This window comes from Alligator sinensis, unplaced genomic scaffold (genome assembly GCF_000455745.1).
Source record: "Alligator sinensis unplaced genomic scaffold, ASM45574v1 scaffold121_1, whole genome shotgun sequence".
In the NCBI taxonomy this organism is placed as follows: domain Eukaryota; kingdom Metazoa; phylum Chordata; order Crocodylia; family Alligatoridae; genus Alligator; species Alligator sinensis.
Genome location: NW_005841910.1, coordinates 797,809 through 824,359, shown reverse-complemented (window position 1 = coordinate 824,359; position 26,551 = coordinate 797,809). Strand labels below are relative to the sequence as shown.

General features: G+C 40.1%; 1 protein-coding gene across 13 annotated transcripts in view; it reads left to right on the top strand.

Moving 5' to 3' along the window:
- Window positions 1–20,016, top strand: part of CHL1 (cell adhesion molecule L1 like) — a 190,384-nt gene extending 170,368 nt beyond the window's left edge. For 3 of the 13 annotated variants that reach the window (XM_006018694.3, XM_006018693.3, XM_014517464.2), the window contains 5 exons: window positions 806–985; window positions 7,395–7,556; window positions 8,237–8,368; window positions 11,216–11,288; window positions 14,511–20,015. In XM_006018694.3, the coding sequence (XP_006018756.1) occupies window positions 806–985; window positions 7,395–7,556; window positions 8,237–8,368; window positions 11,216–11,288; window positions 14,511–14,727 (764 nt within the window). In that variant the 3' untranslated portion in view covers window positions 14,728–20,015. Of the gene's footprint in view, window positions 1–805; window positions 986–7,394; window positions 7,557–8,236; window positions 8,369–11,215; window positions 11,289–11,573; window positions 11,779–12,511; window positions 12,652–14,203; window positions 14,491–14,510 lie in introns of those variants that run through there. The other 10 variants (XM_025197971.1, XM_025197972.1, XM_025197973.1 and 7 more) reach the window with 7 other exon arrangements.
- Window positions 20,017–26,551: the final 6,535 nt, after the last annotated feature.

Genomic DNA, 26,551 nt, shown 5'->3' with positions numbered 1-26,551 from the left:
CAGGTCAACTCTGTCTCTTTAAGAAAAGAAAAAAGCTGAGAAAAGCCCCGGGACTCTCTGTTCTGGCAGTGGCCTTGGAGCTTTGGGGGCTCATGCAGAGGGGCATGGTGTGGGGCAATGGGGAGCAGTGGGGATCGCCCCCTGCCAGCAGGACCAGTGAGTCCAGGGTTTTGTTTTTCTTTTTTATTCTTAAAGGACCAGAGCTGGCCCAGGTGGGGCACCCATGGGGGAGCAAGGGAGGGGTCATGGGGCTCGTGCAGAGCCACCCATGCAGCCTGGGGAAGTGGGTGGAAGCGGAGATTGCCCCCCACCCAGCAGCACCTGGTGAGCACCGGGGACAGTTTTTTTTAACAAATGCCAGGTGCTGGGACATCTATTGCCGGACTGGGAGAGGGGTGGGAAATGGGCCTGGCCTGGCTGATTCGGAGATTTGTCAGCAGTCAAAACTCCAAATCAGATTTGGCCAAATCAAATTGGGACAGTGATTCGAATCACCGAATTGAATCACCGTCCCCCGAATTGGCTGAATCTGAATCCAAAGCGAATACTAGCCACTGTGCACAGGCCTACTCAGTAGACCTCTATAGTCACTACCTTTTCAACTGCAGAAGCAGCCAATCAAATAACATAAATCCTGTTCAAGGACTCCAAAAGGTATCAGGGTAGTAAGATACACATTTTTTTTCAGAACATCATCCTTTCCACTTGTTGCAAACTGCCTCCTTTTTATCAGCTCTCTTGACATTTTTGCATTTTGTAACATTTGGTGGCCATGCCTGACTGAACGCTGCTGTTTGTTTTTCAGTCAATGAAACCGATGAGATTGGACCTTTGAGTGACGTCAATATTACCAACCCTTCGACTTTCAGTTGGAGGCTTTCAAATCTGAGCTCCAGTACTAAATACAAATTCTATGTGAGTGCCTGTACTATGAAAGGCTGTGGCAAGCCAGCCACAGAAGAAGGACTAACAATAACAGATGGGAGTAAGTTAATAGGCAGTGTATTTTTACACTGAAAAGTTTTGAATGTAATGGAAAAAAAAATCTATTGAGATTTTCAGCTTTGAATTCTTTCTCTCTCTCATTTGAGGACTGAAATTGTTTGCTTTGCATTAGCACTATCAATGAACTTTTAAACGCAGCAATTCTGTTCTTCAGTACATTCGATTTAGCTATTTCATGTTGCTCTTTCGCTTCACCCACCAATGAGCTCAGTGGGTTTTATGAAAATTAAAATTTAGCAGTCATTAAAAGGACACTGGAGAACTACTAAAATATTAGTGTGCCAAATTCTGTCTTTTTTAACAGTAATATTAATGGAAGCCATGTGTTGCCATTTGAGAACAGAATTTGAGAGTCCCACAAATCCATTAGCAGAAGCTGATTCGAATGTTTGTGCTCCGAGTCGCATTATTTTATCAAAAGCTACAAATGGCCAACAGTGAAGCCCATTCGTAGGCTATTTACCCTGTCTCCTAAACATTTTCATATTCAATGATTTATTGGAAAATTAGAAGTAATGCAGCTGGTTTGCCTCATAGGGCTGGAATAAAATAAACACACTATGCTTAGCAAGTTTGAGCAGACAAGTATACCAGTGAACATGTTCCCCAAAATTATTCAATAATAATGGCCATGGAAATGCCACAATGAAGGACAAGGGCAATGTGATAAGCAGAAGTGGCCTAGCTTCATTCTTTTTAGCAGTGATAACATACTGTAACAATCTTGATACAAAATGGGCCTTGCCACTTACATAGTTTGGGAGTCAACTAAAATATTAATTCCTTTGGTCACTGAGGCTACAGCATAGGACCCACTAAAAATGTTCTGCATTCTGAGTTATTGTCCCAAGACCCTAGTTAGGATGTATTGTCAAATTGGGCTGACAACCAGTGAAATAGGGACTGCATCTCTTTCCCCTTTCCTCTGCAAGATTGCAAGGGTCCTTACAAACACGTACTCCGGCTGAAGTGCTTACAAGGTACTCCAAACACATACGTGGCTGCGTGTGGTGCCTGCCGGTTACTTTTTGAATCCACGCAGAGTTCTCCAAAAAGAAGTCCTGTTTTCTCTCTCCTTAACTGGGACTGCAGAAAAAATCTCCTGTCATATTTGCAGTCTGGAAGAAATTGCATCCAGGGATGTGCATGAGCCCATCTGGGGTCAAGGTTTCGTGCTGAACTGATTTCATACACATCTCAAAAAGATACCTCCCTAATTCTAGGGAAAATCATGACGCTCTTTTGCAATTCATGTGGGTTTCCCCCCTTCAGATATTCACTCTTCAGTAGTGCTTGAATAGTTTTCCCCACTTCCCTCATCCCAGTACCTGTTAGATAAAGTTTTCTGTCAATCCTTATTTCATATAGGCAAGCAGAGTGTTGGCTGATCTACTTTGACACATCCCTTTCCTCCGGTAACAGGCCTCTGGTTGCATTACCACAGTCTCTTAAGTAGTGCCTTTTCATTGATCCCAGCCAAGATCATCCAAGCACCCAATATATCCTCCACACATGCCCATTTTGTGCTGTGCAGAATCTGATGCTATCATAACAAATTCTCTCTCCTCTGCCCAGCATCCTCTCTGTTCCTCCTATTGTTATCAATATACTAGTCTTCAACAACATAATAAAAAACACATTTTTTTAAAAGAAAAATGCAATCCTACTTGCTCAGATATTGTTACTTTGTGAGGTCAGGAGTTCTACATTTGGTCATTTAAAAAGCTGTTTGTAATTTGAACAACCTTGCTTAGCCCATTAATTTTTAGATGAATTTCTGATGCTGACTGGGGTCTGCCAAGCTCCAGAATGGACTTCCAAGGGAAGTGGTGCTCTCCCCTACTTGGGGGTCTTCAAGAGGCCTTTGGATAGATATCTGACTGGGGTATCAGGATCCCAGCACTCGTTCCTGCCCAGGGCAGGGGGTCAGCCTTGATGATCTGTTCAGGTCCCTTCCGACCCTAGAAACTATGAAATTATGAATGCATGGCTTAAAACTAGAGTAAATAGAATATCTGACATTCTTCTTCCTTTTATTTTCCTTCTTTTCTGTCAAAAGATTTTGTTTCAACAATGTCAGCAAGAGATTCTAGTGGAAGTAAGAGTGATGGATTGCATGTTGAACAGAATAGTGTAATTTGTGCTCGCTGCAAGGGTCCTATTCTGCTATTGCTTTTGTGCCCCGTACCACAGACTTTTCAAGTGACTCAAACAAGAGCCACCTGACTGTGTCCCATTTCACTCTCTGATGTAGCCCTCCAGCTCCCATTGAAATCCCAGGGAGGTTCTGCGTAATTTTCACAGGGCTAAATTGGTCCAGGTTCATTTAAATTGCACCAGATCTGTGTCCTGTGGCTGACAGAATCACACACATCTCAGTGACTTTCTCACATTTTAAGCTGTTGCCTGGTGGGCGCTAAAAATTAAACTTAATATTGCCTCTTAAAAAATGGAATGTGTTTTAAAAGTCAAGTCATATTATTCAAAGTTCCCCAGGTAAGTGGCAGATTTATATTGCAGTCCTACTGTGGAATGAAACTCCATTAAAATAGCACTGTAGGCTTTTAATGGTTATTGTGTCTCAGTGATTTTCCATATCCAATGAATATCCACAAGCAAGGCAGAAAAAAAAGATCTTCTCTATCCATGTTACAGATAGAGGTAGATACCCCTCCTGCAGTATATTCAGTTCTCATGGACTGGATTCTGGACTTTGCACGTTGCCTTGTCCCTAAGAAGTGCAGACATCTGTCAGTTTGAGATGCTGATAGAGTCCTGTTTGTCCCCTGCTATTTGACCTGTCTAATGATTTTAAATTAAATACTTGTTTGCTTATGCAGTCTGGATCAGAGAAGAAAGGAAGGCTCTTTTCTTGACGTGGATCTCCATCCAGAATAGAAGTGCCGCAGGAAAAGCTATGCTTGAACAATAACTTTACAAACCCCTTATCTGTGTATCACCATATTTTTTGGGGTATAATATGCTCCCCCATCGCCACACTGCGCAGAGCATGGAAACAGTCCTGCAGGCCTCACCAATGCACCCAAGCCTGCCTGAACCAGAGTACTAGTGACCACCTACTAGGATTACTGCAAGCATTAACTAGTGAATCACTTACACCAGTTAATCATGTCTCTGCCACCCAGGACACACAGGTTTTTTTTACATTCAGAGCACTAACTGGAACTAAAAAGATACTCTCTCAGTAAGACTAGCCTGTCTTCTGTGAGATACCAAAGTACAGCTAACAACCCAAAGTCAGAGTGGATGGTCTAGAAAGCCAGCTACTGTGGGTAAGCCATTAATTCTCACCTAATGGATTCTAAACGCCAACTACCTCTTAAAATTGCTACAACTCAGCATGAAATGCCTCCTGGACTACAAAAGCCCAGAAGGTGCAGGGTAATTATGATGCATATTTATAAGCTTTTAATAGCCAGTCAGTGGAGGAAAACTGATGAAAGTTTAACTTTCCATTTATTTCAAGCAGATGTATTGAGACAGGTACAGCTATAAATTAAACTATTATCTGCAATTTTTAATTCAGCTGCATGATTGCCAGCTTTTTTTTTTTTTTTTTTTTTGGATGCGTTTCATAACAGATGCGCTAATTTTAGATGAACTAGTAAAGACTGGTAGTAAATCCATGAAGGAGGTTTATCTTGTTCCTTCATAGTGTAGCTTCAGTAAAATAATAATAAAAAGCAAGTTCCACTGTTCTCATCCATCTCGAAGCCCACTAAGCATATTGTCAAATTGCAGCTCAGTGTTTAATGTTCATGTGAATCCCATGATATGACTGATGAATAGTAGGGGGGAAATGAGAAATGCTGATGATATGTTTTCATTACTAATGCTGCTTCTCTCCTGTGGTACATTAAAAAACTAACCTACCTGCTTTCAGTTTTCTGAAGCTAATTTCTGCCGCTCACTGACCTTTCAATAATGGGTAAACATTTTGCTTTCAGTATATCTCTGGGGTTTTTTTTATTTTTCAGGACTCTACACTACTTTTTCTATTCCACCTATCAACTTTTCCTCAGTTACCAATTCTTTTTCCTCTATAGGTATTATATTTGGTTGAATAATACAGACTATTTTTATATGGGATGACACCACACAGGCAGACACTCCTGGGCTCCTGTGTTGAATTTTAGGATACGGAGAATTATTTACAGAGAACTGGGATACCAATTTTGGTTCCAGGCTACTCAGACTGTCTATCCCTGATGTAGCAAAGCTCTGACGCATGCATTCAAAGTAATATATATACATCATCTCATTGAAATCAATTATTTCTACAGTTAAGCACATGCTTAAATGCTTTGCTGGCTTGGAACAGTGAATAAATCTACAAGATCAGACCTAGCTTGTATACAAATTGCAATATATGATTGCCTTGTCTGGCTGACATGTTTTAAGTGTTATATGGCATTTAATGAGTAATGGGATTAAAGTTCATATAGCAGAACATTACTTCTGGTTCCTTTATGGATAGCATTTTCATTACATTCATTGTTCTGGTGTCTCTGTTTTAGAAAATGTAATTAAAATTTACCTGTAAGTCCTGTTGCTTAATCTGCAGTTTGATTAAAAATTATTGCTTAGCCTCACGTAGTTCATTTAGCAAAACCTACCAGTAGATGGAATAATTTATGCTAATGCACCATGTTTCAACATCGGCATTATTCCAGTTCTGCATGTTCTCTCTGGTTCTCGGTGGCCTACTAATTTAACTGTTTATTGTAATATTTATATAGCTGAATTGAAAAACTTACTATGTACTGTTCCTTTGACAAGGTCTGTGCTGTTCTTAATCTTTTTCTTTCTTTTCCTTCAGGTACCAACCAAATTCTAATCTCTAAAAGTTTTCTTGCTTACTGTGTTTACTAGTTTTGGTACTAATAGCCATTGTTTTACTGTCTGTGCAAATCGGTCCGGCAGTTTTGAAGCTATGCTGTGTGGAAATAACCATGCTGTGCTTTCATTGAGATTACTTTAGAACTGCAAACAGATACATTATGCAAATTAAGCAACTGAACAGAATTAAAATAGCATGTGTATTAGTATTTCCCCCCCCAAATCTGGGGAATGTTAGAAGGTTACGTTCCTAATTTTAGATATGGGTACTATTGAATAAAGTCTTGATCCAAAGCACATTGCCATCAGTGAGACACCTCTATTGAGTTGAATGGGTTTTAGATCACTCTCTAAAAGTGGATGCTGTTCTATCATGCTTGTATCATTTCTATTACAATTATTATTTAAAAACCCCAAAACAAGAGAACAGCTATGAAGTGTTAGCATAGTGTATGCTATATGTTAGGATAGTTTATGCTTTATATAACATGCAGCAATTCCTGCTACACTTCTTGAATACTCCCATTGGCACAGAGAAGTAAAGTAACTTGGCAGAATACAGAACAGAGCCAGGATTTTCTGACTCCCAGAGATGGATCTTTATCTAGAAACGGATGCTGCTGCCTTTACATAGGCATGCTCCTATAAGACCCTTCATATTGTGAATAACTTTTGTCCTAAATGTATACATTTCATTTTGGAGTTAACATGAAATATTATTTTATAAGAATATTTTTTATTAATAATGGAATATTATTTATAAGGAAAGGTACACGATGCTACCTTTCAGTTTCTAATTTAGGCAAAATACCTAATGGGCCAATGGAAGTTTTGAGATCAAGACTGGACTTACTAGAAAACCAAATTTAAACAAATACTTGATTATGATTACAAATACTTTTCTTATAAAGATCATTTAGAATATGCAAAGATTACGTATGAAAGTCATATTAAAAAACCCTTTAGTTATGTCTAAAACAGTGCTCCACTTGTAAAATACTTGTGCAAAAAGGGAAGTGAGGAGCTTCTTTCTAGGGAAAAATTAGTATACTTCCCAATGTAAATTATTCCTATAAGAGATGTAATTCCCTTTTTCTGGATAACTGTGTATTTAATCCTGACCCAACGAGTTCAATTTAATGAGAAAAGGATCAGAGCCACAGATTATCTAACCAAAGCAAAGCCACATTCAATTTGTAATTTTTAAGGCAGGTATTAATTAAAGCAAATCTATAATCCTACATGTCATTTCATCAATATCTCCTTTCATCCTGGAAATTGTAGAAAATCCTCCCTAAATATCAGGATTATTTCAGTTTGCAGTTGACTTTAACTTGTGAAATATTAAAACAAGCAGAGAAACTGTTTTTCTACTTTATTTTATAGTCTCTCCAAAATATATATCCCAGAGAGACGTTAAATATATTCATGTATGCGTGTTGTATAGATCATTTTGTAACTGTGCATTTTGGAGTCTGACTGTTCAATGAATAACTCATTAATATGACTTGGCTATGTACGTTTCATAGGTAAAGGGATCGGGAAGATTTCAGGAGCAGTAAATCCCACCCAAAAGTTTCACCCCATTGAGGCACTTGAGCCTGGAACTGAATATACAGTTCGTCTAGTGACTAAGAATTGGGTTGATAACAATAGCATTTTTGAAGATGTAATTGAGACGAGGGGGAGAGGTGAGAAATGAAACCCTTTAAGGTGATAAATCAAAATTTCTTTTTAAATTTAAATAAATATTAGTTTTACATATGGTCTACAATGAAATATAATATTGAAATAATGGACCCTGAGCTTGTATCCAATGAAATCAAAGAGTTTCTTACTGTAGATTTCATTAGTTTTCTGTTCAGCCTCCAATGTTACCCTCTAAAGTACTGGAATCATTACAAAACTTTCCAATACCTACTATTTACAGGTTTTAGCTTGTATGCCATTTTAAAAGGGTAGGTGCTGCTCCTTCTCCATGAATGCGGCTAGCTGAGCAGTTTGCATGTATCCTAAAAAACACTTTTAACTCTGTCTTTGCAAAACTGCTTTGTGCATGAGAGGCTTAGCAATTTTCTGTGCACCTTTCCTATTTCAGTATTAATCCTCTGAATCAAGCACTCCTTTGGAAATGTCTTTCCAAAAACATGTATTGTGTGACACACATACTTCATTTGCCTTATATGTAAATAGTGTTCTTTGGACATTTTATTTCTGTCCTTTATATCTTAAAATTAAAAATGCTAGCTTGATATCAGTAACAAGAGTTTGATCATTCCAGATCAGTAAAGAAAATGTTAAACATTCTTTTTGCGGTAGGTTACTCTGTTTTCCCCTACTTAAATATTTTTGTTTCTTTTCTTCTACAAAGCTTATGCTGGCATATATGAGGGAATTTCTACACAAGGCTGGTTTATTGGACTGATGTGTGCCATTGCTTTGCTTACCTTATTGCTGCTAACTGTTTGCTTTGTCAAAAGGAATAAAGGAGGAAAATACTCAGGTAAGTACAGCTATTGTCCTTTTTTTGTGAAATATATTTGATAACAGCAGGCATCTTCAGACACATAGATACTTAGTTGAACGGAAGAGTCTAAAAAGTCACGCTTCCATCTCTGAAGACTGAATATTTACAACCTGAAAAATACAGTTTGGATTTGTGTGTTGTAATTTAAAAAAAAAAAAAGTTGATTTAAATAAATACAAGCAAACCTATACTTGGTGGGTGACATTCTGTGCGGTGTATGTGGCTTTGCTGCCTTGGCACTCCAGTACCTCCAGTGTTATTAGACTTGTCCTCATGGAAATCCTAAATTTACAAGTAACTCATGGCCAGGGTATATGCCTTTGTTCTTGTGCCAAGATTTTGGCTTAAGTAATCCCTTCTCTTCATTGTTTCCTCCTCTCGCCTCTTCCCAAATGTATTTATAGAGAGAAGTTATATCAGTGAAGCCTGATAGGCTTCATTTTGTGAGACTAAACAAGCCAAGTCGTTTTAATATCCTTTTGTAAGATAAGCTGTCTATTCCTCTAGTGGCCCACTGGGTTGAATGCATCTTCTGGGTGACTAGAATTGTACACAGTATTACAGATGAAGTTTCACCAGGGCCTTAAATCTTACGGGATCACATTTGACCCTGTGATAGCTGCATCACTTCGGAGGCTCATTGTCATCCTGTGTCATAGATGCATAAAGTAGGGCTAGAGGGACCTCCATAGATCATCTAGTCTAATCCCCTGCCTCAGGCAGGATCATCCCTATCTAAACCACTCTATACAAATCCATTGTCTATGCTCTTAGCAAAACCACTGAGTCAACCCTGACACGAGGAAAAGACGTAGCCCCTAATAAGCCTGTGCAAAGTGTCTAGTATTTGCTTCAGATTTGGATTTGGCCAATTCGAGGGGCAGCGATTCAATTTGGTGATTCAAATCACTATCCCAAATTGATTCAGCCGAATCTGATTCAGAGACTTGGCCACCGCTGAATTGGCCGAATTGCCAAATCGAACAGGTTCCAACCTCTGCCCACTCTTCCAGCCCGATCAATGGCTGTCCCGCCTGGCTCCAGCATCTCAGCTCTTTAAAAAAACCCTAAAATTCCCGCACTCACTGGCTGCTGCAATGACTGTTGGGGCCTCTGGACGCTCATGGCAGAGCCCCCCATGCAGCACAGGGCAGTGGGGGGCAGCAGGGTTCATGCCCCCCCTGGCAGGAGCCAGTGAGTGAGGGGCTTTTTTTTTTTCTTTTTAAAGTGCTGGGATGTTAGGGCCGGGTGATTTAAAGTGCTGGGGTGTTGGGGCCGGGTGAGGCAGCCATTGATGGGGCTGGGAAAGTGGGAGGGGGTAGGGGACACTCATGGGGGCTGGGGGAGCAGGCAGAGGCAGGAGATGGGGCCTGGCAGGGGTCCCTCATGGTCCCCTCCCTCTTCCAGCCCCCACCCCTGCCCCCTACTTACTGGCATGGAGCCCAGGTCCAGCTCCCTGTGGCAGAGAGCAGAGACTGCCGGAATCTCTGGAGCTCCTCCCAATCTTTTCCGAATTGATTTGGAGGCTTGGAATGATTCAGACCTTTTTAGTGGTCCCCTCATTTAATTCCGATTTGGAGATTTGGCTGCCGAATCTCCTCCGAATCGAATCAGCAACCAAAGCTTTGCACAGCCCTAGCCCCTAACCTGCCCACACATAGCAGGGAGACCACAGCAGCCAATGTCCTGCTGCTGTAAAAGTTGTTGATATTCACTCAAAATATCCCAGGCAGAATGCAAATCCCTGCTGCCAAGGAAGGAAAACCCCACACAGTCCATACCAATCTGACCATGGCATGAAATTACTTTCTGACCCCAAATATGGTATTGGACTGACTCTGGACTGAGGCTGACTGGGTGCTACAGTGTGGGGGCTGCCTGCCAGCTAGTCCCATACTGTAGCACCCTTGTGCCCTAGCCTGTCCCTCCACAACACATTGATTTGGGGAAGAGTGGCTTCAGGCTGGCAGGCTGACCCCCTGGGACCCTCTGCCAGCTGGGGCTGTGCTGCCCTGGCTCAACATGCTGCAGTCCTGGATACGCATGTAAACGCTGCAACCGGGGGCAATAAACTCTGTTGCAAACTGCATCAGATTTTATTCAGCCATGCTAATTGAACATGTAGATGTGCCATAGTTACTAAAGCTGCACTCTGTGGATAATTTTGTACTGAGATACTTAGCATACTTTGCATGTGCAGTTCATATTTTGCATGTCCTGCTATATGCTTTGTGTGCCTCCTTTTTTTCCCCCCAATTTGACCATAATTACACTAGAATAAATATGTTATGGTAGCAGATAATACATATAGTGCAAGTAGATCTTTAGCTGAAATCAGAATTAAATTTCTTACATATATAATAGTATTGCACAATTACATTTGTTATTAAATAGATTTAGCACCTCCCTATGTAACATCCAGGCTTTTACTTATTTATTAGAACTAGGATATTGGAGGTCTTTGTTTCTTTTGAATGTGAATTTCCAACTAAATACTAGTTGCACATCCTAATGACAAACACATCAAGCTTCCAGATACAGCCTGAATTTCACAGGAAAGAAATGAGTCTTGCTAAAAGAAATCATACAGGCTAACTTTTCAAAGGCGTGAAGAAAGGTCCTGTGTGAAACTCTGATTGTGGTCATTGTGTATTAGAAAGCCAGCTACTCTACACGTCTTGACAACCTAGCCCTTGTTGTACTGTGAACCACTTAGCTATAGCTGTTGTCCTCTGGGTTGAATGGTTGATGATGACTGACAGGTTCCCACATAACTGAACCCAAGCATGCTGAAAAGGTTTCTGCTTTCTTTCATTTGCACAGTGAAAGAAAAAGAAGACTTGCATCCAGATCCTGAAGCCCAATCAATAAAAGATGAAATCTTTGGGGAATATAGGTAAATATAACCTGCAATAACAATATAACAGATGTGGGGGTTTTCTTCCAATATCATCACAAGTATTTTTAAATGAATTTTTATTAGCGCCTCCAAGTCACACTATTTTTCATTTTCAAAGCATGCCTCTTGGGAGTGGATGATAATATGAATGTAAAGCTATATCCAGAACACTTTAATCCACCCAAGTTGAGACATAGGTAATTGCTGATGGAGTAGCACTTATTTTTGCCTTCTTCTTATTAAGCATCTTATGTGTAATATAAAAATCCTTTTACGTTTTAGTCTTGTGGCTGCTCAAAAGTCCACTGAATTCATCAGAAAGTCACCTATTGGCATCAGTGGGATTTGAGTTAGTAGGTGTTAATTCTGGAAAAAAAAGAATGAAAAAAGGATGAAAATTAACAACTGAAAATGACAATAAGTATTTTCTGGATAAAATAATTATGTTTGGCTTCAGTTAAAATAAGATAAAGGCTAATTCTATTACATAATTATGCTAAGTATAAAAAGACAGTATTGTACAATTGGTTTAATTGGCTATAACGTTACAAGTTTCTGGCTAAGTCCAATTTGTATACTTCATTATTTGTAAAGGATGAGGGGTTTTCTGCATAATTTCATCTTTATTTAATTTTTAATGCTTTCTAATGGGACAAATATTTAGAAAGGTAAGAAAGTCATGTGGTTAGTAACTTTCTCCCCTCAACTTATAATTTTCTATCAATACAAGTCCTGTCCATGGGAAAGTAACAGACATCTTAAATATTGAAACTGAAGGTTCAAATTTAGGACTGGCTACTTCCATCCTTATTCAGAGAAAGTTGCCAATAATTTCAATATTAATTTGGAATAAATGATGATTGAAGATGCAAGTGGGTATGTTCCTAACTTAGAGGCCCAACTCAGTGTTAACAAATTGGGGGTTAGTTTTTGCATCTGAACTAACGGTCCCACTTCTTTCAAGCAAATGTACCAGTAAATGTCCTGTAGATTTATATGGACATATTTTGCTTTCACTTTCATCTGTCTTTGACTTCTGTTCTGTTGACTTCACTGCTGATACTCTGGAATGATTACACTGGCATAACTGAGAGCAGAATATGTTTCAGCAGGCTTCAAGGATGCCAGTTAAAGTATGAAACTTTTGACTCATATATGCTTCTTTGTCAAATTCTGACAGTACAAGAATTTCAAGTAAAATTATTTATATTATGTGACAGATGGAAAACTTCTGTGACAAACTCCCAGCTTTGTTGAAACAGGAAAATGCTGGGCCTTCCAAAATACGCAATAGCAGTCTCACTGCAAGATCTACCTGGAGTTCCCAGTCTATTTTCCACTGGACTGTCATACTCAGAAATTTTCTTTACTGCATTATTTCCCACATCTCGGGGGGGGGGGGGGGGGGGGGGGAGGGGGGTGTTTGTTGTAGCCTTAGAAGTTCCATGGGAACCCATTATAAATTGCCTCTTTCCAGTCCTTCTAGGTAATTAGGCATCCTATTGATTCTGCTGTGCATAATAAGAGATTTTAATTAATATTGTTAGGATCCATTTATTAAAAATAACTTTTGCCAAATAACACTCAGTGTATTTTAACACTTCATTTAATCATTCTTCATATACATATGTAAATTCAGAGTTGTGAGCTGGATACGTAACAATATAACCAAGATACAAATACCAATGATATAGATGGGCTCCAACAGACAAGACCTTATGCTTTGCCAGTGAGACGAGAGATCCCTTAGATACACAGAGAGTTGGCATCACCATTTCCTAATAAAAGGGGAACTGGCTGAAAAATATATATATATTTCATGGAAAGGTTTTCAAAAGTTTGTCCCTTTTTTCTGTGTATATTTTTGACTGGCTCTTCCAAAAATGTAATGGCCCAGATCCTTCAACACCATACAATAGGCTTAATGCTACCATTCCCTTAAGCCTCTAGTTTTGTTTCCTGACCCTGAGATGCAGTGAAAGAGAGAGCAGTCGGCCAAAACATTCCAGCAGTTAGACATCAGCTGTACAGCCATGCTCCTTAATCTGGATAAGTAAGTGGTTGAGTAAGGCAAAGCCAGAGCAGCCCGAGTCAAACTTAATGCAAATGAAGACTACAGAGAAAAGGAAATGTTGTACTAAAGACATATACAGTAATATGAAGAAGTAGGCTTGGGCCTGAGATTATAGAGACTCTTGAGCTCCAAAGCATTATGGCACATGCAATAACTGTAAATGCCTATCAAGACTGTAGTTTGAGGACCAGAGATATCTAAGTGGTAGCTGTTTATGCATACAAATCACTTTCTTGGCATCAGCATTATCTTTGGTGGATCATCTCTAGAGGGACTGACCCTGAGGCTTGTGGACCTTAAAGAATGAGTCCATTTTGCTTCAGCTAAAGACCCAATTTTGTTCTCCAAAGTTGTAGCAGGTCCATCAGGCTCTCTAACACAGTCCAGCCACCCTCCAAGAGAAGAGACCACAATAGTGAGTGGGTATGAATCATTGTGCTGCTCTACCTGTTCACAGAAATACATGCTTCCTTATGCAAATTATTTATATTTCACTTAGAATAGATAAAAGTTGCCAAGACCCTGCCAGTTATTTAAAATCACAACCCGTACATGCAGTCCCATCCGTGTACCCTTCCACCAAGCAGCAGGATGTCAACAAATGCTAACGGCCCCATGTATTAAACTAACCTCGATAAGCCCACACCATTTCAGAGGACCAGTGAAATAAATGGGGCCTTCAGCAGGCTATACAAATGGCTCTCTGCTTTCCAAATGAGACTCTTTATGCTTCTCTCTTTAAAGATGATGTGAAAAATGAATTACCAAAGCTGGTTTTCAGCTTTTCTTCTTTTCTCTTTTCTTCCTGCTTTTGTCTCTCCTCATCTTTCGCCCACAGTTTCAGTGGCAAAAGGAGGCAGGGGGGAAAACAAAGAGCAAAGATCCAAATGGGTATTTCTCAGTGAATCGCAACAATTCAAACAGTCCACAAACCACCACGCACCAGCTATGTAACATCCACTGGCTCAAGCACGATAATTTTCCATGCACCATGTTCAGAAATTTTCCCTACATTATTATTATTTTTTAAAATATTTTGCTCGCTCTTTCTTGGACATTTCTCTTCATTTGCTAAAGTTAAATGCTCAATTGCCAGAGCTGTAATACAAAGCTAGGTTTTAGGAAGATTTTTCTTTATTTTCTAGTGACAGTGATGAAAAGCCACTCAAAGGCAGCCTTCAATCAATTAATGGGGACATTAAAGCTACAGAGAGTGCTGATAGTTTAGTAGATTATGGAGAAGGGGACCACGGGATGTTTAATGAAGACGGTTCATTTATTGGAGCTTACTCTGGATCTAAGGAGAAAGGATCAGTCGAAAGCACTGGAAGTTCTACAGCAACTTTTCCTCTCCATGCATAAAATATTAGCATGAATGATTCATTTTGAATTGCCATATTTATCTTTACTAGTAATCAACTCTTACCATACATGATCAGAAGTAGGTTACAGAATGAGTCAGTCAGGAATTTGACATCTGTGGATAGAGAAATAAGTCACTGCCATTAACAGATGATTTTTGAGACTTTTTTTTTTCTTTTTGGTCCTGATTGTTCAGGTATTTTCATTGAATAAAACCAGAAGGTGTAATGTTCTGTCATGCAAGAGATGTCACTCAGTCTGACCAAAACTGCAGCTACTCAGTGTTACATATGTATATACATACTTGTTCTTCTACACCTGTCTTAGTTATATTACATGTTTCTCAGTATAACTTCCTCTTTCTTGTATGCTTTTGTTACTTTGTATATACCTTGCATCCAATATTTCCTAATATATAATGGCCTTGGCTTTGTAGAGGTTGGAGTGTAATAAAAAAACAAACAAAAACAAAAAGGTTACTTTATAAAGTAACATGCTATATCTTAGTGAGAAAAAATATATATCATGTAAAACACTAAAGAACTGCATTCCATATGCTATTTAATTTTTCATATTGTCTTCTTGTTTCAGTGATTCTAGGATTAGTGACTAGAGCTGAAAGCAAGTACTTAGAGATGCAGTTTTAGCCGCAAGTATTTGATCTCAAACCTGCTGTCAAAAGGGGGGAAAAAAAGTCTGATCTTGTGTATATATCTTCTAGCCAGTAGCTGGCCCTCTTTCCTTAAACGCGTTCAGTTGTAGTAGCTTGAACAAGGGCCTTATTCCAAAGTCTTTCTATCTGTCAAAAAAGCAGGATCAGGTTTTCGGACATAAAAAGGCCACCTGAATTTAATTCCCAAGATCTTTGAAAGCTGCATTTCTAAGCGATTTGCTTTCCATATGTCTCTTGTGTATAACTGTATGCTAGCATACATTTCACGAATGCATTGTACATATTATGTTAATATTGCCACACCTGAAAAATACAGCCTTGTTTTATTTGGAATTGAGATGTGATGCTAGCATGCGTCTGTATAGCTATATAGTAATAGAGCTGCTTCCATCTTTACGGGCTTCAATTAGTTTTCAAAAAGCACAAATTGTGTAAAAAAAATAATATTTAGCAGTTTTGCTGCTTTCTTTCTTATGTAATCAAAAGGTGTTCCCTTCCCAAAAGGAAGTTCTGAATTTAGGGATTTTTAAAAATTTTATTTCCAAATGCTATATTCTTAAACAAAATAATGGGTTACAGTACAGTGTATTTTATGTAGGGTGCTGAATGCTGTTTTAAATCCCCACCAAAATTGTTCATTCTTTGCTACTGATTAAAAACTCAGCAAAGCTACATGGTGCATTTTTTTGTATTGCTTGTATATTTGATTTCATGACTGTTTTTAAAAGTTTTGTATGGCCTTGCTAACTTCAGTACACAGTTAATGTTACTTGCAATTGTCCGTTCTTTTTATATGGTGGTAGCTACCATTAAAATACATTTCTGCCATGATGATGAGACCTGCTAAATAAGGCAAAACAGTTTTCTGTAAAACATTTTCCATGCAAGCAGTACTTAAGCAAGTATTCCCATGGCTTCTGTGGAAACAGTACAGATTGGTATTGTCTTGAGTAAGGGTTTATGGGATCAGGCAAGGAATTCCCACTTTGTGATTTGCACTTAAAATTAGAAATGGTTTCACTCGGTTTTTACATGGACAAGGGCTAGGTTTTCTAAAGAGTTGAACTCCCCTTAATGTACCTGTATGAAATGGAAAGATTTTGGGAGGTATTATACAACCTTTGAAAATAATAGTACCTGGCGGTTGCTGAATGGTTTTGAAAATCTCGTCTTATTTTGAGCACAGTAGTTGAGGAGCTGTATTTGCAGAGCATTACTCCTCTTTCAGAGCTCAAGATGCAGAAGGCTCTGGGGAGGATTTTTTCAACAGAAGTAAACTCTGCGGTGATGATGTTATCAATAGCCCTCTACAACTTCACATGGTTGCTTGTATCTTATAATGTGTACAACCCATTTGCAGTTAATGAACACCCATACTGCTTGTATTATGGGTACTAAGGATTAGCTGAAGTCATGGTCCCAGGAAAAACAAAAAGAGAACTATGTAAAACAGACACAAATTTCAGATCCGATTAGCAGGGTGTCATATTATCAAATGATGAATAAACACCCTGTGCTCCTGCCTGCTCAGTTGTTACTAAGAGATGTTGATGACATTCCTATGATGTGTTACTCATCTGCCGGTATGAGTGCTTTTTCTATTAAAATTTTAATTCAGACTCTTACATCTTAATGTTAGTATTTTGTTATGCCTCAGGGCCTAAAAATTACAGAGTGACAAAAAGATGTGCAATGCAATTTTTAAAATGTGCACTGATTTTTATTTTTCAGGAATATGCCCAATGAATATTAAACAAACATCAAAACTTGCTAGGGACTCTGTAATTCTTGAGAAATTTTTTTCAGCATCTTTTTTTTAGCTGCTGTTGTATCTTGTGCATATCTTGGACCGTGAAGTAGGTTGAAACTTGCTGCTGAGATATGTTTTAAAAATGGCAATTCCCCCTCCCCTCCCCCTTTTCAAGTCAAATAGTCAAATCATTCTTTCATTCACAATGAGATGATAACATTTTTCTAAGTGGGGTGGCCTGGGTATAAATGAGAGAAGAAGTTGGGGATTTATGTTGGATTTATAATATTTGCCATCAGTTCTGTACTATATTGATTAAAGCAAGTGTTTCTATGAGTCTGCAGTGGTTTTTGAAATTCCCTTAATCATATAGCATTTGGATGTGTCTGTATGGGACAAGGGAATGTTGTACGGAGCCACTCGGAGCTGTCTGTCTCCCTGTGTTAGCCCTGAAACTAGAAGCAATATAGCTGTGTTATTGCTGTGCTCTGCCTGAGGATAGGGTAGACAGACCTAGCTTGGGGTAAGTGTAAAATAGTCTCAAGGGAAAGGTTTACAAAAGTCTTGATATTGAAAAGTGTTGGCATCCAAAATATGGTGTCACTGCCAGTTCCACTGGGTTAGGGACCAAAAGTTTTATATCAACTCCCCAAGAAGTCCCACTGGGGTCATCTATATGAGACACTTATTGCGGAGTCGCCTAATTTACTGCGGCCTAACAGTACCGTACATGTAGATTTTGTGGAGCTAACCAATTAACTCTGAAGTAGGATAGTACTGCCAAACATAAGTGCTATCCTATGGCAGAGTTACTTACTACACCATAACACATATGTAGACGGTGATGGGGTGACGGGATACAAGGGTGCTTCAGTGCAGGGGCTGCCTGCCAGCTAGCCCCATATTATAGCACCCTTGTGCCCCAGGCAGCCCCTTGGCAGCACGTTGAGCCAGGGCGAAGCAGATCCAGGCTGGCAGGCTTATCCCTGGAGCCTCTTCCAGCTGGAACTGCACCGCCCTGGGTCAGTGCTTTACGGTCCTGGGCACATGTAAATGGTGTGCCCAAGAGCAATAAACTTCAGCCCCAACTGCCCTGGAGTTTATTGTGCTTCCCTAATTTCACATGGAGATGCACCCACTTTCTTCAGTAGTACAATTCGGACTAAAGCTACTGACTAAAGCTATCCAATATAAGAAAGAGAATCAACATCTGTCCTTATTGTATTAGATTAGTATTATTTTAAAGCATGCACAATATATAGTAATATTCTTAGGAATGGCCAGCCTATTAGTTAATCCTCTGGAAGATGGGCTGTGAGGCCCCCATCACAAAATCCATCCTTTTTAAGCATCATTCATTTTAAGCAGTGATCATGTCCCCATCACTGTGCACTCTGCTCTTGACTTCAGCTTAATTTTACAAGGGTTTGTACTAGTGGATACTAATATAGGGTAAAAGCCTTAGCCATATCTGCTACCAGGCTGTAGAATGGCCTTTGATGAGAGAAGAATTGGATCCCATATCAAATCAATTATATATTCCCCTGTAAATCACGGCATGTAGGTGAGTGTAAATACATAATAGGTCAACTGCAAACATACCTAATGATAAATAATTTAGCTGTCACATCATTTTTGGCTTTGTTATGGCCTGGTCCTCCAAACCCTGGTGTGCAGATTAATACTACCATTGACTTCATGAACCAAACTATGTGATCAAGTGGTAAATTAAAGTCTGAAGGATCAATATTATTTTCCAAACGAATTAGGTAAAAGTGAGTAGGTTATTTTTCTCCTGTCCAAAATGGGTTTTGACAAAAATTTCACACACAGCTTCCTAAAGGAATGCTAGTAAATGTTTTATTCTGACACCTGCATACATCTGAAGGGGTATTTTATTGCAATCTTTTTCATTTGGTCATAGTTATACTTCTAAACTAGACATCTCAGTTACTTTAAATAGCTCCTCTGCAAGAAGAGAGTTACTTAAAAGAAATCGTCGTTGGTGCTTGCTGGCAGAAATTCCATTAATTTGACAAGGGATCAAGTCCTGAAAAGCATCTTTATATTTTTTTTTATTGCTTAATGTTTTGGAGTAAAACCTGATTTATATGTTTGCCATTTGTCTTTTAGTACCTGTTTACATTTCAACAGTGTAGCCTTCATATTAATGTTTTACATATGCTATCAAGTGACTGAGCTTTGTGATCTGCAGTAGTTTGTTCAACTTTCATACATACGGGAAATAATGTGTGGGTTTGAGCCAAAGCATACTTTTTTTTCCTAAATATCACACACAATATTTTGTTACTTCACGAGAAGAGATCAAGACAAACGTGTTACCAAGTTCTCACTGTTACTTTTTTGAGATGAATGTTAGTGTAAATTTATTAAGGTTTAGAGAAATGTGTTTGTACTGTAGTTGCCGTTTGTATCATGCCTATGTACATGTATGGTTTTAAAGGATATTTTCATTATACATGAAATTCAACTTTGCTAATAAAAGTTTGACTTGATGTAATCTTGAAAAGCCTAACTTGTGATCCCCCATTTTGTTATTATTATTACTACTGCTACTACCACTACCACTGCTACTACTCTGACTGCTTTTTGGTCAGGAATTTATTGTCATTTTAAACAGGTTATGGGCTAAATTTTCAGCTGGTGTAAAATGATGGCATTGTCTTAGCTTTAGCAAAGCTATACTAATACTAATGAGGAATATGGATCTGGCCCCTAAAGTCTATTGAATCAGAACCTAGATATCCAGTGTCCAGAGCAGGAAACGCGAAGTCATCATGATGCCTGATCTTCACTGTACATGCTAGAACATTGTAAATAAACTGTGAGCATTAATATAAAGCAATAAATGTGACCAGTATTTTCAAAACCACTGATAAATGTATCTTATATTTAGTTAAAGTATACCTAGAGATGCAGGAAAGGATGGATGGGCAAGGCAAATAGCATGAGAATCTTGGCTTTAGTACACTGAGCCATTCAAATCAGATACACAACGAGCCATTCATGTAATCTACTCACAATTTAGGATGAACCTCATTCATCAAAGAAATAAATCACTCCTACATTTGAAAGGGGTAAGTTAATGTGTACTTGCAAGATATTAAGGAATTGCCAGGCATAAGCTTAGCACATATACATAAGAACATATCGTAATGGTGTTCACTTACAATGTAGCCATAGATGCAGGCTCAAAGCACTTATAAAAATGAAGGAAAGAGATAAGCAAATAATTCAGAAACTTGATGTAATCCAACAGTGATATGCATTCACCTCTGATAGGATAATACACTTATTTAGCAGAATATGTCTGATCTAAACGGAGCGGGGTGGGGAATTGTTTATCTGATTGGAAACAGTGGAGTACAGATAGGTTACATGAGCTATATTCCACGGCGTTTGAATACAAGTTCACACAATTTCTCGCATACACACAATTACCTGTGCAAATGTTGCAGAAGGACTATGAATGCAACACCTCCTAGACATCCAGCAATTCTTGCTTTTATCTTTTGTGTCCCTTAATCAGGAGGAAACCTAGATGTTCGAAAACCCAAGGTCTCTATGCATAGCTAAATATACTGGGCGCTCTTCCTTTACAAACATGTATTCATTACTAACAGCTGGCAGGCAACTCTGCTCTAATATTTTTGTAAATCCAAATTGTCAAACAATTATAAATAACAGATACATTCTTAACAAAAAAAGCCAGTCTGCTCATGCACAATGACAGATCTAATAGCCAAATTTGAATAATAAATTGCTCACGCTGGCGCATGCTATTTTAAGAACTATTCTACACATTAATCAGGGCTCTGAATATGCTGATCCAGCAAAAGCAAGATTATCATTTGCTTTGTTTTGGGTTTTTTTTCTCCATCATCTTTTCAGCTATTTCACCGCAGCAGAAGGTATGAAATTTTTTTCTAATGCATTCTCCACCTGTGTCGACCCAGAGAGCCTTCAGTACAAATAAAGAGTACAACTAGGAATATAATAAGTAGTATTAACCTTTCAGGATGGCATCAAGGGCATTCAAGGTTTTGTTGTTGTTATTCATATTCCAAAATAATGAGATTTACACTTTTCTCAGTCACATAATGGAGAGGAAAAGCCTTACAATCATGTGCTCCACTGGAGTGAGAATAAAGATGCAACTGCCACCCTCCGGGACAGATTTTTATTCTCCGCAATATCACATGCTTCACTGACACCAAACCTGGAGGTTCTTTAACTTGAAGGAAAGGTGAAATATTTTTGGGGGTGGGAGGGAAGGTTGTGGGTTTTTTTTTTTTAAATTGGAAAATCATGTGCTGATTTAATTAAACACATTTCCAATCCGCCCACTCTATCTTCTTTATGTTGATGCTGAAAAGCTCCCAAGAGCATTATTTCAAAAAGAAAAACTTTTTGAAATCATTTTCAGGTCTCCCAAGACTTAGGTCTTCCATATTTCCCAACTGGATGGGGTGACATCTTCCCCCTTCAACAATAAAAGTGATCGTTTGAGTCATACTAGCTTGCTATATGTCTAGTCTGTGTGGGGATGCAGAGATCAAGTTAAATGGCACTGCAGGAAAAAAGTAGCAATGAAAGTCTGAAAGCCAGGTGATATGTTCAAGCTTTGAATAGAAATGTGGCAGCCCTGCTTTGCAGACTAACGTTCTCTGGGGGGAGGGATTCAGGACCTGTGTTAGGGACAGACTGCGACTGAAGAGGATGGCAGGTGGAGTCTGCACCTTAGGACATCTGGGCAAAGACAGGTCGTAACAGCCAATCCTGTACTGAAGGCAGGAGAAGGATTGTTCCTTCCAAGCACCAGAATAGGACATACTGGGCATATCTATATGTGCAATTTCCATGCCTGAATAAACTCTGAAGCAGTTTGCGCCGAGAGTTTATTACTCCCAGTTGCAATGTTTGATGTGGTCCCAGGAGCACGTGTATGTTGAGCTGGGGCACTGCAGCCCTGACTGGCAGGGAGCCTGAGGGGTCAGGCTGCCAGCTAGAGCTGCTCTGTCCTGGCTCAGCATGTTGCAGAGAGGCTGGCTGGGGCACAAGGGTGCTACAGTGTAGGACTAGCTTGCAGGCAGCCCCTACACTGTAGTTGCCTCGTGCCCCAGCCAGTCCCAATCTACACATGTGTTTTGGCACACTAAATAACTGCTGTAGGATAGTACTTGTGTTGGGCAGTATTAGTCTACAGTGGAGTTAAATTAGTTTACTGTGGCCTAAATGCACCACACGTGTAGACAGTGATGCTTTACTGTGATGTAGACAGCGATGCTTTACTGCAGAGCTGATTAGGCAACTCTGCAATTGCTCCTCTGCTTACTGAAGAGGGCACACAACTATGTCCAGCCCCAAATTGGCACAGCTTGGCTATTATAATACCCACAGCTCTGGCTGATTTCTGTTACTCAGCTTCTCTCTGCACTGAAAACCCATGTTCCATGGCTTTCTGAAGCCATGCGGAGAAGAGCAATGTGAGCGCTACGCTAAGCTGAAGGATGTCGTATTCGCATCACTACAGAGATATGGACCAGCGCTCAAGTGATGTATTACATATCAATCTCATAACACTGTGGAAAATGTTAGCCTTTTAGCTCTGCACAGCCTGGATCCAAATGAGAAGCTTTATTTCCTTTGATGCTATGATTAAGCATTCAGGGTGTATGTTCTGTGAGATAGGTTGGGAGAGATGGAGGTGAATTGCAGAACATAAAAATCTACGCTGCTGTGGTATGCCACCTCCGGTGATTCACTCACCTTGTCAGTGGCTACATATTCCTTATTTCCAACATGCCTTTTCTTTTTCTTAAATACATCTTGAAGGCACATAGTCCTCTATATGACCATTCTGCCTCACTGTTGTATCTTCTAATCCTCCTGCCAACTCCTGTTATGCTTCCCCTTTATTTTTGTTGAGCAGAATTGGCACAGTCTGAGAAGACATGGTCACCTGTTTAGCACTAGGACTGTGCAAGTCTTTTCTGACTAGCTTGTAAAGTCTGCTTATCTTGCACTACCTCACGTTATATATGAGGGCTTTAAACTAGGTTCACTGGGGGATGGAGACCAAAGCCCTGAGGTAAGCGGGGAAGTGGGAGACCTGGAGGAAGAGAAAGCAGGAGGGGGGAGTAGGGGAGATGTACTCATACTTCCAGAGAAATCAGAGCAATTCACGGGTTACCTCAGGTGTCTCTACATGAATGCACGGAGCCTGGGAAACAAGCAGCAAGAATGGGAAGTCCTTGCACGGTCATGGAGCTATGATGTGATTGGAATAACAGAGATGTGGTGGGAGCTCGCATGCCTTGAGCACTATCATGGCTGGGTCCAAACTGTTCAGGAAGGACAGGCAGGGGAGAAGAGGAGGAGGAGGACTTGCACTATATGTAAAAAAACCACAGGATTGCCCAGAGCTCTGGTATGAACCTGGAGATAGGCTTGTTGAGTTTTTGGGGAATGTTGGCAACAACTTTTTGGAAAGTGTTGGACAGACCAACTAGGGGCATGCTCTTCTTGACCTGCTGCTCACAAACACGGAAGTATTGATGAGGAACATAGTAGTGGATGACAAGTTGGGCAGCAGTGACCCTATGAGATGATTGAGTTCAGGATCCTGAGGAAAGGAAAGATGGAGATGGCTAGGATTCAGAGGGACCTAGACAGATTGGAGGACTGGGACAAAAGGAATCTCATGAAGTTCAATAAGGACAAGTACAAAGTCCTGCACTTAGGACAGAAGAATCCCATGCACCGATTCAAGCTGAGGGGTGACTGGCTGGGCAGCAGCTCTGCAGAAAAGGACCAGGGGGTTACAGTGGACAATAAGCTGAATACGAGCCAGCAGTGTGTGCCCTTGTTGCAAAAAAGGCTAACGTCATACTGAGACTTATTGGCAGGAGTGTTGTCAGCAGGGCAAGGGGAGTGATTGTTTCCCTCTATTTCACACTGGGTTCAGCACTGGGGAAGCCACATCTGTGGAGTCCTGTGTCCAGTTTTGGGCCCCCCGCTGCAGAAAAAATGTGGACAAATTGGAAAGAGTCCAGCAGAGAGCATCAAAAATGATGAGGACGCTGTGGCACATAACATATGGGAAGAGGCTGAAGCAACTGGGCTTATATAATTGGGAGAAGAGAAGACTGAGAGGGGATTTAATAGCAGCCTTCAATTATCTGAAGGAGGATGGAGCTGGACTGTTCTCAGTGGTGGCATGTGACAGAACAAGGAGCAATGGGCTCAAGTTTCAGCAAGGGAAATTTAGGTTTGATATTAACAATAATTTTCTCACTAGGAGGGTAGTAAAGCACTGAAACAGGTCATCCAGAGAGGTTGTGGATTCTCCATCCTTGGAGGTTTGTAAGACCTGGCTAGACAAAGCCTTGGCCGGGAAGTTCCAGTTGGGGCTGGTCTAGCTTTGAGCAAGGGGTTGGACTAGCTGTGACCTCCTGAGCTCCCTTCCCACCCTCATTTTCTATGATTCTATGATATATTACATCTTGGTTGCACCATTGTAAGTATTACCCACTTATTTTCAGAAAATGATCATGACAAGGCAGGGGGGAAAGCAGAGCTGAGAAGTGTGTAACCGAGTGATTTATTTTTGCCACAATGGGATCATTTCAATGCTTGTGTAATAACTGCATTTTCATAATGGTTTTCTGCCCAGCATTTTCTGTCTCTCTAAAATTCTGCTATGCTAAGGGTTGGCTGAAAGCTGGTGGAAAGTGGAGGCTGTAATCTCTGCCCTTTGTTTAGGCTAATTGAGAGAAAAATAAGCAGCAGCTGAAACATAGGAGCCACCACCCAATTACAGCATACCTTCAAGCATGGTCAGAAACTTATTTCTGAGTGAAGGGTTTTCATCGTGTGTCGAATGTACTTACAGAACACTTGATATTGTCCTGGTGTGTGTGTGCATGTGCCTGCAATAAGCCTGCAATTAGAAACATCACAGGGAAGGAGTGGAAAGCCAGTCATAGCCCAAGGAGCACTTATAGAACGACCCTAAGAAAAAAGCAAAAGCAGAGAGATGGAAGACTCTGACGTAAGCTGCTGGTTGAAAAATAGGCTTGAATATTAAGTGAAGAACTGTATCCTATAATTTAACTCCTTCAAGATGCATCTACATATCACGCTATGTCACTGCAGCGACGTGCTACGGCAGTGTAGTGAGTACGTGGGTGTGTGCATGACTGGCAGTTACTTCACTGTAGTGGCGCTCTCTCTCGTTATAGTGCACCGCTACAGCGAAGTAATGGTTAAAAATAACCATGTGCCATGTGTACAGCACAGTTACTGTGCCATGCTTTAGTATTTCCAGAAGGTTGTACTAAAGTATGGCACACTAACAACGTCACCATACGATGATGGGTCGATGCGCCCTCAGTTTTCAGAGAAATGAGATGTTGTACATGTCCTATTTAAACAAGCCGGATTCTCTCAGAGAAATACCCAAATCCATTATCAGTTTCTTTTACTAATGGAAATTGCCTATCGACCCTGAATATTAGCTAGCCATGAAGGTGAAAATCGGTAACAGGGCTCATGTTGCCTCTTGTGCTGTAGGATCTGAATGCCTTGCAAGCTGGAGCATATTTAATTTCACAATGGACCTGCATAGGCACCCAGGATGTGCTATTATCCCTGTACCCATTCAGAGGGAAAACTGAGCTACAAAGAAACAAAGCTGTTACAGGAAGGCTGTGATAGGACAAGGAACTGGGGGTCCGAATTATCAAGCTAGCTTTCTAACTACTGAGACATCCGTCTTCCTTTGTTAGCTAGGATAATGGCACATGCAATATTTTTTATTCTCTTTTTAAAGTACTTTGGGACTACTCTTGTAGATCTCAGACTGTGGTGGTTCCTACTGGCCAACTGTATTCATGTGGCTTTGTTGTTCTGCTTACCTGAGCGGGCCTACCCTTGTGTTACAAAGGTGCAGCAGAAGCCAGTTTGAAATGTGTCTTCTAGTGCACTTTGCTTATTCTCTAGGAATCATTTAGAAATAAATTACGGAGGCCACCAGCAGAGAACAGCTCAATGCAGCTCCTTCCTCGAGTGTGAAGATGGGGTTGCTTGCCTCCCAAAGGCCATTCTGCTGTGCATGTCGTGTGGCAGCTTGCCAGACATATGGAGGTGAGGGTAATCAATGAAGGAATCACTACGGACATTGTGGGCCATTTTGTCCTTCCTTGCAAGATTTCAGTGTCAGGTGACAGTGAAGGCAGAGTTATGGGACAGAAGCCTGGGTGGACCGGACAGGTATTTGGTTCAGAAATGCAAGTAATTCTCTTTTCTAAATTGCTTTATCTCCTGTTATATAGAGGTACAATACATGGGAGTAACAAATAATAAGAGGAGAAGTGGGC